The following is a 13,908-nucleotide window of genomic DNA, read 5'->3' as shown; positions in this document are numbered from 1 at the left end:
GTTGGTCCTCTGACCTCTTATAGGGGTTGATTGCTGTTAGGTAATTAAATATTCCACCTGTCCTAACAGCTCATAGGGGCAGGATTACCCCAGTTGTGCTGCTGTTTGGGCTAAGGGAAAACAGATTGTCATTCACAATCTTTTGTTCTTTAAAAAGTGTCTAAAAATAAACCTTCCCCTTTAAGATGACGACCGCACCCTCCAGTGTATCTATTCTTTCAGGTTGAGATAAGTGTTTTATGTCCTGACTACTTTGCTGTCTCTTAGACATTGCTTACTTATTCATGATGCTGGCAGGGCTCGGCGGTATATCGCCATCTTCATACGTTGCTTCCTTCTTCTATTTCACACTAACATTTTATTCCCCAGTATTGAAATGCAATTCATTGATAGAAGGTAAAGGGGTTTCTGAAACTGGGGTAAGGGAGGATGTGAAATTACAAAATATGTGTTCCCTAAATCCCTACCTATTGAATCGCCGGTCACACGTTGTCAGTCGCTGACCTCCGTAAAGTTAGCTGCAGCCCTGTACACCAGTGATTCCCAACAGGGCTGCCATGGAAACCTTCCAGGGGGCCGCAGCCCTCTGATTGGGAAGATGACGCACGATTATCTGCAGCCTCAGGAAGTGTTTTGTCTTTTGGTAAAAATTATTTAATAGGGGTGCGACGAGTTTTTTTTTTTTTTTTTTTTTCTCTTTAACTTCAGGGGTACCCCGAATCTGAAATTTTTGCTGTACACAAAGGCCTGAGGGGGGGCGACAGTGAGGCAGCGCTGGAAGGAAAAGCCAGGAAACAATCACCTTGTCATTATCAGACTATAGCTGCGGCAAGGTGCGCCATGGTTAACAATTAATCCATAAGAAGTCTTACTGATATACATTGCAGCATGTAATCTAAGCAAAGAAGGGTCCCGAGGCTCGCACATATCATATACACGAGATACAGGTATATAGTCACCCCACTAATAAATACGTGCACAAAGTAAGCCCTACACAAATTTTTAATTTTATGGAACTGTGCCAGCGCTTTGGAAAGCCTTCCCCCCCTCTTGTCGCACTGTGGGCGTCCCCAATGCTGCGAGAGAGCTCTCCAGCGCCGCCTCCATCTTCTTCAGGAACATCCTCTCTTCGTGTCTTCTTCCTGCGCACGCTTCAAACTTCTCGGCCTCGGACAGCTGACTGCACATGCCCACCGGCTACAAGAAAATGGCTGCTTACAATACTGTGTAAGCGGCCATGTTCTTGTGGCCAGCGGGCATGCACAGTCGGCTTTGCCCTAGGCCCGGAGCAGACATCTAAAGGTAGGAGAAGAATAGCCTTTCTTAAGGCTCTTCTGACGTGGTACCCAGAAAAAATGGCATTTTAATGATAGAATCCTTTTAACCTTGTAAAATCCAATAAGTCTGTGTATAATCTCCTCCTAAAATACATTCAGTTACAATCTAAATTCCATAAATAGTTTAAATTGACAAACCTGCACAATCACATGGCCAGATCTCAAAGGTAATGCACGCAAATTCTGCAGCAATTATGACTCCCTTTGCATGCCTTAGCTTTGAGATCGGGCCATGTGATTGTGCAGGTTTGTCAATTTAAACTATTTATGGAATTTAGATTGTAACTGAATGTATTTTAGGAGGAGATTATACACAGACTTATTGGATTTTACATTGCTATAGGAAAGGTTACGTTTTATTCCATGGTGCAGTGCGGTCAGACCTGTTAGCCTCTATACCGGGGGATACAACTGTTCTTACCTATATTACGGGTCACCACCTAGAAATCATATACCGTATGGTTACACATTGGAGCAATATGGACCACGCATACCACTTTATCCTTGGAAAGTGGGACTCATTAAGAATTTAGTCAAGAAATCTTTGCAGCCAATATTGCTGACCACAGGCTCAGACACAATGTGCGCAGAGGGGGAAGAGCAAAGCTCCAAATGGTGGCCAAACTACAACCCCCAGCATGTCCTGACGGCTTGTGACCACGAGGACATGCCTGGAATTGCGGATTTGTATTAGACTGCGGCCATCTCCTCCAGTTCTGTAGTTACTCCACGTCTTCCTGGTTTTATAAGAACGATTCCTAATACGAGTTTCAGAGTGATTTATTTCCATCAAAATATCTGTACAAATAAAAAAAAAAAAAGTCCTTGAGATTTCAGGATAAAGTTTCAGGTCTCATTTACAGGCACCAGCTGAACCCCCGATTTTGCAAGCAGGTGGAATTCATCGCTGATAGGGGTGCATGGATGCAGATTTGATAGTGGTTTTGATGCTGCTGGGCATCTTACCTGCAAGATCATAAGGAACACACAGTCAGTACAGACATACAGACACAAGGAGCTGCAGATCTCTTCATCTGTGGCATCCTTCTTACCTGGCTGGCCAGCCTGTGCCATTGGGACCCCCCCAGGTAAGTGCTGCTGCTGGTTAGGTGGGAGAGTCATAGGAACTTGCTGCATGCCTGCGGCTCCTGGTAGCATCCCACCTGCTGCAGACTGTCCTGGACCCATGGGGCCCCCGGGGCCCGGAGGACGACGATTTGACAGGCCTTTTCCAAAGGCTACAGCGACTACCAGAGCGTTTGTATCAGCAGGATTATATGTCGGTTTATTTTGCCTTAAGTCTAAAATTACATTAAAATAACATTCATTACAAAAGTCAGATTCCTGTCTATGATATAACACATATACTACATGGATAGTCTATATAATACTGTGTATACAACACGGGGATTTATATTATACTGTATATACAACAATGACATTCTACATTACACTGTATATATAACATGAAGAGATAGTAAATGTTTAATTCGTACAAACAAACATGTGACAAAGACGCAAAGTCTAAAGTCCTCAGGGGAAGATTCACTGTCCTGTAACCCAAGAAGAGATACCAGAAGAAAGTGTGCAGTCACTGTGTACATACATTACATGACTTATCCTATATTATACTCCAGAGCTGCGCTCACTATTCTGCTGGTACAGTCACTGTGTACATACATTACATGACTTATCCTATATTATACTCCAGAGCTGCGCTCACTATTCTGCTGGTGCAGTCACTGTGTACATACATTACATTACTTATTCTGTATTATACCCCAGAGCTGCGCTCACTATTCTGCTGGTACAGTCTCTGTGTACATACATTACATTACTTATCCTGTATTATACTCCAGAGCTGCGCTCACTATTCTGCTGGTACAGTCACTGTGTACATACATTACATTACTTATCCTGTATTATACCCCAGAGCTGCGCTCACTATTCTGCTGGTACAGTCTCTGTGTACATACATTACATTACTTATCCTGTATTATACCCCAGAACTGCGCTCACTATTCTGCTGGTACAGTCTCTGTGTACATACATTACATTACTTATCCTGTATTATACTCCAGAGCTGCGCTCACTATTCTGCTGGTGCAGTCACTGTGTACATACATTACATTACTTATCCTGTATTATACCCCAGAGCTGCGCTCACTATTCTGCTGGTACAGTCACTGTGTACATACATTACATTACTTATCCTGTATTATACTCCAGAGCTGCGCTCACTATTCTGCTGGTACAGTCTCTGTGTACATACATTACATTACTTATCCTATATTATACTCCAGAGCTGCGCTCACTATTCTGCTGGTACAGTCACTGTGTACATACATTACTTATCCTGTATTATACTCCAGAGCTGCGCTCACTATTCTGCTGGTACAGTCACTGTGTACATACATTACATTACTTATCCTGTATTATACCCCAGAGCTGCGCTCACTATTCTGCTGGTACAGTCACTGTGTACATACATTACATTATTTATCCTGTATTATACTCCAGAGCTGCGCTCACTATTCTGCTGGTGCAGTCACTGTGTACATACATTACTTATCCTGTATTATACTCCAGAGCTGCACTCACTATTCTGCTGGTGCAGTCACTGTGTACATACATTACATTACTTATCCTGTATTATACCCCAGAGCTGCGCTCACTATTCTGCTGGTGTAGTCACTGTGTACATACATTACATTACTTATCCTGTATTATACTCCAGAGCTGCGCTCACTATTCTGCTGGTACAGTCACTGTGTACATACATTACATTACTTATCCTGTATTATACTCCAGAGCTGCGCTCACTATTCTGCTGGTGCAGTCACTGTGTACATACATTACATTACTTATCCTGTATTATACTCCAGAGCTGCGCTCACTATTCTGCTGGTACAGTCACTGTGTACATACATTACATTACTTATCCTGTATTATACTCCAGAGCTGCGCTCACTATTCTGCTGGTACAGTCACTGTGTACATACATTACATTACTTATCCTGTATTATACTCCAGACCTGCGCTCACTATTCTGCTGGTGCAGTCACTGTGTACATACATTACATTACTTATCCTGTATTATACTCCAGAGCTGCGCTCACTATTCTGCTGGTGCAGTCACTGTGTACATACATTACATTACTTATCCTGTATTATACTCCAGAGCTGCGCTCACTATTCTGCTGGTACAGTCACTGTGTACATACATTACATTACTTATCCTGTATTATACTCCAGAGCTGCGCTCACTATTCTGCTGGTGCAGTCACTGTGTACATACATTACATTACTTATCCTGTATTATACTCCAGAGCTGCACTCACTATTCTGCTGGTGCAGTCACTGTGTACATACATTACATTACTTATCCTGTATTATACTCCAGAGCTGCGCTCACTATTCTGCTGGTACAGTCACTGTGTACATACATTACATTACTTATCCTGTATTATACTCCAGAGCTGCGCTCACTATTCTGCTGGTACAGTCACTGTGTACATACATTACATTACTTATGCTGTATTATACTCCAGAGCTGCGCTCACTATTCTGCTGGTACAGTCACTGTGTACATACATTACATTACTTATCCTGTATTATACTCCAGAGCTGCGCTCACTATTCTGCTGGTACAGTCACTGTGTACATACATTACATTACTTATCCTGTATTATACTCCAGAGCTGCGCTCACTATTCTGCTGGTGCAGTCACTGTGTACATACATTACATTACTTATGCTGTATTATACTCCAGAGCTGCGCTCACTATTCTGCTGGTACGGTCACTGTACATACATTACATTACTTATCCTGTATTATACTCCAGAGCTGCGCTCACTATTCTGCTGGTGCAGTCACTGTGTACATACATTACATTACTTATCCTGTATTATACTCCAGAGCTGCGCTCACTATTCTGCTGGTGCAGTCACTGTGTACATACATTACATTACCGTATTTTACGGACTATAAGGCGCACTGGACTATAAGCCGCATTGCCCATGAGCGCCTTATAGTCCGTCTCGGTTCATATATAAGGCGCACCGGACTATAAGCCGCAGTCCGGTGCGCATTATATCTTATTGAAAGCGGCGGCAGGCAGACTTTGCCAGCGGCCGCTTAACCCCCCGCGTGCCAGCCGCTTCTATTGGAAGCGCTCGGCAGGCGAGGAGGGGCTCTATCAGCAAAATCATGCTGATAGAGCCCAACCGTAAACGTTAGGTTAAACTCCCCCCCCCCCCCCCCCCGTTTTAAAATAAAAGCCTGAAACAGAATGTGAAACTTACCGAGCGGTGCAGGGTGGGCGGGCATTCAGGCCTCCTCTTCCTCCGATGTTCCGTCCTCCTCCGGCGCTCGCAAGCTGATAATGGCCAGGGCACATGCGCAATAGAAGCATTATGATATTGTGCATGCGCCCCGGCCATTATCAGCGAGCGCCGGAGGAGAAGGACGGAACATCGGAGGCAGAGGAGGCCTGAATGCCCGCCCGCCCGTCCTGCACCGCTGGGTAAGTTTCACGTTCTGTTTCAGGCCGGCGTGACAGCAGGGCTGCCGGACACTTCCTATTCATTTCTATGGGAGCCGACATGCGAGCGCTCCCCATAGAAATGAATGGACTGCTTTTTTCCATTCATTTCTATAGGGAGCGCTCGCATGCCGGCTCCCATAGAAATGAATAGGAAGTGTCCGGCAGCCCTGCTGTAGCGCCGGCGTGTACGGCTGTGATACACGCCGGCGTTCGGTAGTGTGAATGCACCCTTACGGTGCCTTTTATGTATGTATGGAAGCGGCACGCAGTCTTTGCCGCCGCTTCCATCCATATATAAGCCGCACCGGACTATAAGCCGCACTTACGATTTCTGAGGAAATCGTAGGTTTTTACGTGCGGCTTATAGTCCGGAAAATACGGTACTTATCCTGTATTATACTCCAGAGCTGCGCTCACTATTCTGCTGGTCACTGTGTACATACATTACATGCTATCAGTGACTCTCGCACACTCACTTCCCACATCGGACTCCCGCTCCTCCTTGATGATTTTCTCCAGCAGGTTGTTGCACAGCTTATTCATAGTCTGGACTTGTTTCTGTTACAGAGAATCCATGTGACTACATGAGGCCATGAGAGCAGTGAGGGTAATGGAGGCGGCAGTAATGGAGGTCATCATTACCTGAGCTGCTTCTGGAGTGATGCGAGAGGCTTCTGCGCTCAGCTGCTTTTCCTGCTCCTCCACTTCAGGGTCGGGTTTGGTTCTCAGGTGATCAGGGACCACTTCATGGCTGAATACAGGGACCCTGCCCTCGGTCAGACGCTGCATACATGGACCTGGTTAAGCAGCAGGCCTCGATACAACAGGGGCATCTTGTACATAGTCATAGACTGTGAAACTTACCATGACCTCATCATCTCGGTCGGGTGACAGCAGCAGGGGGATGATAACCTGGTTTTTTAGCAGTGGGGTCTTCTCATTTTTAAGAACTTTATTTAGAGTGTTGAGCTGGCCTGAGAGCAAGGCAAAGCTGTCCAGCACTGAGGGCCTAGGAAGAGAGATCTGTGAGGTGGGCTCCAAGGATGGGAGAAGATATGGCAGGGAAAGGGTTACTAAGGAGGTGGAGAGGAATGGAAGGAGACGCAGAGTGAGCCGAGGACCATGCCATGGAAAGTCGACCAGAAATAAGAAGGATGAAAATACAGAGAGGGCAGAGACATAATGAAGGAGGAACATAAGATGTCTACAAGGATGATGGGATCCAGGTTAGAGGTTCTCCTCTACTGGAGGGATACTGGATAGGCTGCAGGGGGTCCGACCACTGGAATCCCAATCCATCTCTAGGATGCGGAGTGCCCCCGTCACTCATGAAAGCTGCTGACTTAGGACCCCCGCTCTCGTGATAGGTGAAAGATACAGGATCTGTTCCCTCACCAATCTACCAGTTATCTCATGACGAGAACAACTATATCAAGGCACAAACAATGGATATCACAGTTAAAATAAGCAAGTCTAGAGATTCTAACAGACTCCTGCCCCCCTTCCCTGGGCTAGATTACCATGTCAAAGCCCTAAAGAAGCAGGGCAGCAGTGTAAAGCAGGGATGGGAGACATTAGGCTGTAGATACTGGAGTAGAGCAGCAGTATCCAGCATGGCGTACAGACAAGACACTACAGTCACTGATCGTAGCTGTGCCCGAATAGCGAAACGCATCACCCAAACGTAATGACATGTCACTCGGGTTATAAGTGCACAAAACCACACAAAGAGCTTTATTACACCAACACGGAGCCCCGGCCAGACACCCTGCACCCAAAGCCTCCTCTATTATTTATAAAGGTTAATTGCAGACATAAGTGAGTACTAGAAAGCCGGAGACCGGGGGAGTAACATCTGCGAGATCCGCACAGGAAATAAGCCCAAAAGACCCATCAAAGATTAATCAGCGTCCTAAAGCCTTATCCACACAGGGCTCTGCCTCCATCCGGCTCCTATAGGACGGGAGTCAGACAGCACTGCCGCCATCACCCATGGTGCTATGATAGACAGCTGTGGGTGTGATCCATCCATTAGGAACTACAGAAATATCCGGGGCATCGGCATACCCTATGGCCCAGGTCACCTCCAAGGAGACGCAGAGGGAATGGGAGGTCACAAGTCTCCGACTACCCTCACTCACATTATCAATAGCTGTCTCTTACATACACAGATCACCATCCAGTCAGCCCAACTCCCTCGCTACAGTATTCTAGACCCAGAGAAAATATCAATGCCATCACTACCCTAGACCACCAGGGATATTATCATTAATGTTATGCGCTAAAAAGATCCCACTGGGCCTATAAGGTATGCTTCTAGGTACGTTTAATCAAGGGTGCAGTATACACTGTCAGGTGGAGGAATAAACGTTTTCGGCCCTACTTGGCCTTCATCAGACTCTACAAAATATTAACAAAAAGTGAAGAAACATAAACAGAATAAAAGTGAGTAATACACCATAACACATGTACAATCATGACCTACAAGAATAATATACAGTTATATACAACATTCGTCACATGGTTGATAATCTGTATACAATAAATTGCATCAATACAATACAAGGGTGATCTTCTCCTGGTCAGTCCATACTGGCTCGAGCTAATACATGCAATAAGATCACACAGTTACTATGTTATTCAATATCTCATTGTGGAGATCCTTGGTCTCGATCCGTGATGAAAGAGAAGACTAAGATTCTGTGATAACAATGCCAACATCCATTATATGATGAAAGTATGAGTCCACGTTGTGACATACTATCAGTATGTATCCACCCATAGATAGTGATTACCAAGCTAGAAGATAACGTATACCGTAGTTAGACATACCAATTCGAGGTGTTCATAAGGTATATACCCACGGTATATAGGATAGACAAGCCTATATGGGATAGCAATGGATTAATGACTATTGTCATTTGAATTTGATTTACTGACAATAGTCATTAATCCATTGCTATCCCATATAGGCTTGTCTATCCTATATACCGTGGGTATATACCTTATAAACACCTCGAATTGGTATGTCTAACTACGGTATACGTTATCTTCTAGCTTGGTAATCACTATCTATGGGTGGATACATACTGATAGTATGTCACAACGTGGACTCATACTTTCATCATATAATGGATGTTGGCATTGTTATCACAGAATCTTAGTCTTCTCTTTCATCACGGATCGAGACCAAGGATCTCCACAATGAGATATTGAATAACATAGTAACTGTGTGATCTTATTGCATGTATTAGCTCGAGCCAGTATGGACTGACCAGGAGAAGATCACCCTTGTATTGTATTGATGCAATTTATTGTATACAGATTATCAACCATGTGACGAATGTTGTCTATCACTGTATATTATTCTTGTAGGTCATGATTGTACATGTACGTGTTATGGTGTATTACTCACTTTTGTTCTGTTTTTGTTTCTTCGCTTTTTGTTAATATTTTGTAGAGTCTGACGAAGGCCAAGTAGGGCCAAAAACGTTTATTCCTACCCCTGACAGTGTATACTGCACCCTTGATTAAACGTACCTTGAAGCATAGCTGATAGTCCCAGTGGGATCTTTTTAACGTATAATAAATGGATTGGGACCCTATCCCACTATTGTGAACCCGATTTCCCCCCACACTACCTTATATCATTAATGTTATGACTATGCAAGACGATGAAGGAGGTTATTACTGATGTCATTACTACCCTAGACCAGCAAGGGTGCACTTATCAATACCATTACTGTCCTAGACCACCAGGGATGTTATCACTAATGCCATACTCACCGAGATACCCAGGGACGTTATTAGTAATGTTAATATGCAAGACCACCAGGGATGTTCTCATTAATACCATTAGATCTTGAGGGATTCTATCACTAAATCCTTCACTGTCCTAGACCAACGCATGAGAAGTTATCTGAAGATTTATCAGACATTCTTTTTTTTTTTTTTTTTTTTAAATGTAGATTGTGAGCCCCACATAGAGCTCACAATGTACATTTTTCCCTATCATGGGAAACACGGGGAGAACATACAAACTCCTTGCAGATGGTTTTTTGCCCTTGGCAAGATTTGAACACCAGGACTCCAGCGCTGCAAGGCTGCAGTGCTAACCACTGAGCCACCGTGTGGCCCCAGATTTATCAGACATTCTTATTCCGCAGGTGACGGGTACGCTGGTGCTCACATACTATTGTTACGCAGCGGCGGGCTCTCAGTTGTCTGTGTCCGGCCTTGTCGTGGTCATGGCCACTGAGATCAAAGCTATTAAACCGAATGTGGTTTTCTACCAACCTCTCCCTCCTACGTATAAGGAAGGAATCTGCCAAACTCTGCAAGTATTACATACAGACTATGTGCAGACTGCAAAGGGTGAAAGTCACACATTTCAGAATCTGAGGTGAGCCCTGGCATCTGTATGGATCCTTCCACTACACTCACATGTACGGTAATATCTTGTGGCTTTTCTGTATATTGTCTGTAATAAATCCTGCCTGCAGCACTGACAGCCCATGAAAGAATCCCCTATGTGCTGACAGCAGCAGAGCTGGTACAGTGTGTCGGCCTCTTCTTACCAGGTCAGTCGGTCATATTCGTTCTCCAGTTTATAGATGAATCCACCCAAAGAGTTCTTCAAATCAGAGACCTGAGCGATCAGTGTCTCCAAACTGGATTCCAGCTGCTTCTCCTCACGCTATTGAAGAATAAGGAATGAAATATGAGAAGAAGTGAGAATCTCTGTGAACCGCATAACATAAGGAGCAGAAATAAGATAACGTATGAGGAGTCTGACAACCCCAACAAGAAGAGATACAAGTATGGCGGGGGCATGTTGAGGCTACCCGGTACTTTTACCACATATTGCTGGTGGGTCTGTGTCCGAACGCCAACAACTAGGACATCTCCTTACATGTGAGAGATCCTTAACATCTCAGCTAAGAACAACTGGACGGTACTCAAAAGGGTTAATAGAGGTGGTCGTACACCAGGACTAGTGAATGAGCCCCACCAGACAGGACACAGGGGCGGGGCAGTATATAATGAGTGTATGGCAGTATATACACATTATATACCATAGGGCCAGTATATACATGTAATCTGTGATTATATAGGTGGTCGTACACCAGGACTAGTGAATGAGCCCCACCAGACAGGACACAGGGGCGGGGCAGTATATGAGTGTATACATATGGCGGTATATACACATTATATACCATAGGGCCAGTATATACATGTAATCTGTGATTATATAGGTGGTCGTACACCAGACTAATGAATGAGCCCCACCAGACAGGACACAGGGGAGGGGCAGTATATAATGAGAGTATACGTATGGCAGTATATACACATTGTATACCATAGGGCCAGTATATACATGTAATCTGTGATTATATAGGTGATCGTACACCAGGACTAATGAATGAGCCCCACCAGACAGGACACAGGGGAGGGGCAGTATATAATGAGAGTATGGCAGTATATACACATTGTATACCATAGGGCCAGTATATACATGTAATCTGTGATTATATAGGTGGTCGTACACCAGACTAATGAATGAGCCCCACCAGACAGGACACAGGGGTGGGGCAGTATATAATGAGAGTATGGCAGTATATACACTTTGTATACCATAGGGCCAGTATATATAGGGCTTATACATGTAATCTGTGATTATATAGGTGGTCGTACACCAGACTAATGAATGAGCCCCACCAGACAGGACACAGGGGCGGGGCAGTATATAATGAGAGTATACGTATGGCAGTATATACACATTATATCCCATAGGGCCAGTATATACATGTAATCTGTGATTATATAGGTGGTCGTACACCAGGACTAATGAATGAGCCCCACCAGACAGGACACAGGGGCGGGGCAGTATACAATGAGAGTATGGCAGTATATACACATTGTATACCATAGGGCCAGTATATACATGTAATCTGTGATTATATAGGTGATCGTACACCAGGACTAATGAATGAGCCCCACCAGACAGGACACAGGGGCGGGGCAGTATATAATGAGAGTATACGTATGGCAGTATATACACATTATATCCCATAGGGCCAGTATATACATGTAATCTGTGATTATATAGGTGATCGTACACCAGGACTAGTGAATGAGCCCCACCAGACAGGACACAGGGGCGGGGCAGTATATAATGAGAGTATACGTATGGCAGTATATACACATTATATACCATAGGGCCAGTATATACAAGTAATCTGTGATTATATAGGTGATCGTACACCAGGACTAATGAATGAGCCCCACCAGACAGGACACAGGGGCGGGGCAGTATATAATGAGAGTATACGTATGGCAGTATATACACATTATATCCCATAGGGCCAGTATATACAAGTAATCTGTGATTATATAGGTGATCGTACACCAGGACTAGTGAATGAGCCCCACCAGACAGGACACAGGGGCGGGGCAGTATATAATGAGAGTATGGCAGTATATACACATTGTATACCATAGGGCCAGTATATACATGTAATCTGTGATTATATAGGTGATCGTACACCAGGACTAATGAATGAGCCCCACCAGACAGGACACAGGGGCGGGGCAGTATACAATGAGAGTATGGCAGTATATACACATTGTATACCATAGGGCCAGTATATACATGTAATCTGTGATTATATAGGTGATCGTACACCAGGACTAATGAATGAGCCCCACCAGACAGGACACAGGGGCGGGGCAGTATATAATGAGAGTATACGTATGGCAGTATATACACATTATATCCCATAGGGCCAGTATATACATGTAATCTGTGATTATATAGGTGATCGTACACCAGGACTAGTGAATGAGCCCCACCAGACAGGACACAGGGGCGGGGCAGTATATAATGAGAGTATACGTATGGCAGTATATACACATTATATCCCATAGGGCCAGTATATACATGTAATCTGTGATTATATAGGTGATCGTACACCAGGACTAGTGAATGAGCCCCACCAGACAGGACACAGGGGCGGGGCAGTATATAATGAGAGTATGGCAGTATATACACATTGTATACCATAGGGCCAGTATATACATGTAATCTGTGATTATATAGGTGATCGTACACCAGGACTAATGAATGAGCCCCACCAGACAGGACACAGGGGCGGGGCAGTATACAATGAGAGTATGGCAGTATATACACATTGTATACCATAGGGCCAGTATATACATGTAATCTGTGATTATATAGGTGATCGTACACCAGGACTAATGAATGAGCCCCACCAGACAGGACACAGGGGCGGGGCAGTATATAATGAGAGTATACGTATGGCAGTATATACACATTATATCCCATAGGGCCAGTATATACATGTAATCTGTGATTATATAGGTGATCGTACACCAGGACTAGTGAATGAGCCCCACCAGACAGGACACAGGGGCGGGGCAGTATATAATGAGAGTATACGTATGGCAGTATATAGACATTATATCCCATAGGGCCAGTATATACATGTAATCTGTGATTATATAGGTGATCGTACACCAGGACTAGTGAATGAGCCCCACCAGACAGGACACAGGGGCGGGGCAGTATATAATGAGAGTATACGTATGGCAGTATATAGACATTATATCCCATAGGGCCAGTATATACATGTAATCTGTGATTATATAGGTGATCGTACACCAGGACTAATGAATGAGCCCCACCAGACAGGACACAGGGGCGGGGCAGTATACAATGAGAGTATGGCAGTATATACACATTGTATACCATAGGGCCAGTATATACATGTAATCTGTGATTATATAGGTGATCGTACACCAGGACTAGTGAATGAGCCCCACCAGACAGGACACAGGGGCGGGGCAGTATACAATGAGAGTATGGCAGTATATACACATTATATACCATGACATGATACAAGAGCAGGGCAGTATATAGACAGTACACTACAGTATATAGGACCCTCCCGACCTGCATCTCCTCGGCTCTCTCCGCGCTCGGTCACCATGGAGATGAACCACTT

General features: G+C 44.4%; 1 protein-coding gene across 1 annotated transcript; it reads right to left on the bottom strand.

Annotated features, from left to right (window-relative positions):
• Positions 1–2,143: 2,143 nt before the first annotated feature.
• Positions 2,144–13,905, bottom strand: MED8 (mediator complex subunit 8). Its single transcript, XM_075287465.1, has 7 exons — positions 13,857–13,905; positions 10,462–10,580; positions 6,749–6,893; positions 6,527–6,667; positions 6,361–6,442; positions 2,390–2,638; positions 2,144–2,303 (listed from the first exon to the last, which is right to left on the bottom strand). The coding sequence occupies exons 1-7, from the start codon at positions 13,860–13,862 to the stop codon at positions 2,239–2,241; spliced, it is 807 nt and encodes a 268-aa protein (XP_075143566.1). The 5' UTR covers positions 13,863–13,905; the 3' UTR covers positions 2,144–2,238.
• Positions 13,906–13,908: the final 3 nt, after the last annotated feature.

This window comes from Leptodactylus fuscus, chromosome 9, assembly GCF_031893055.1.
Source record: "Leptodactylus fuscus isolate aLepFus1 chromosome 9, aLepFus1.hap2, whole genome shotgun sequence".
NCBI lineage: Eukaryota > Metazoa > Chordata > Amphibia > Anura > Leptodactylidae > Leptodactylus > Leptodactylus fuscus.
The sequence above is the reverse complement of the archived record's forward strand: the minus strand, read 5'-3'. Positions and strand labels throughout refer to the sequence as shown.

Bases quoted from the DNA above. Each gene is read 5' to 3' on its own strand.
- MED8 (XM_075287465.1), bottom strand. The intron at 6,894-10,461 runs GTAAGAAGAGGC...CTCTCTTCCTAG, and splicing joins GAATATGACCGACTGACCTG to GCCCTCAGTGCTGGACAGCT. The intron at 6,443-6,526 runs GTAATGATGACC...TCTCTGTAACAG, and splicing joins TCACTCCAGAAGCAGCTCAG to AAACAAGTCCAGACTATGAA.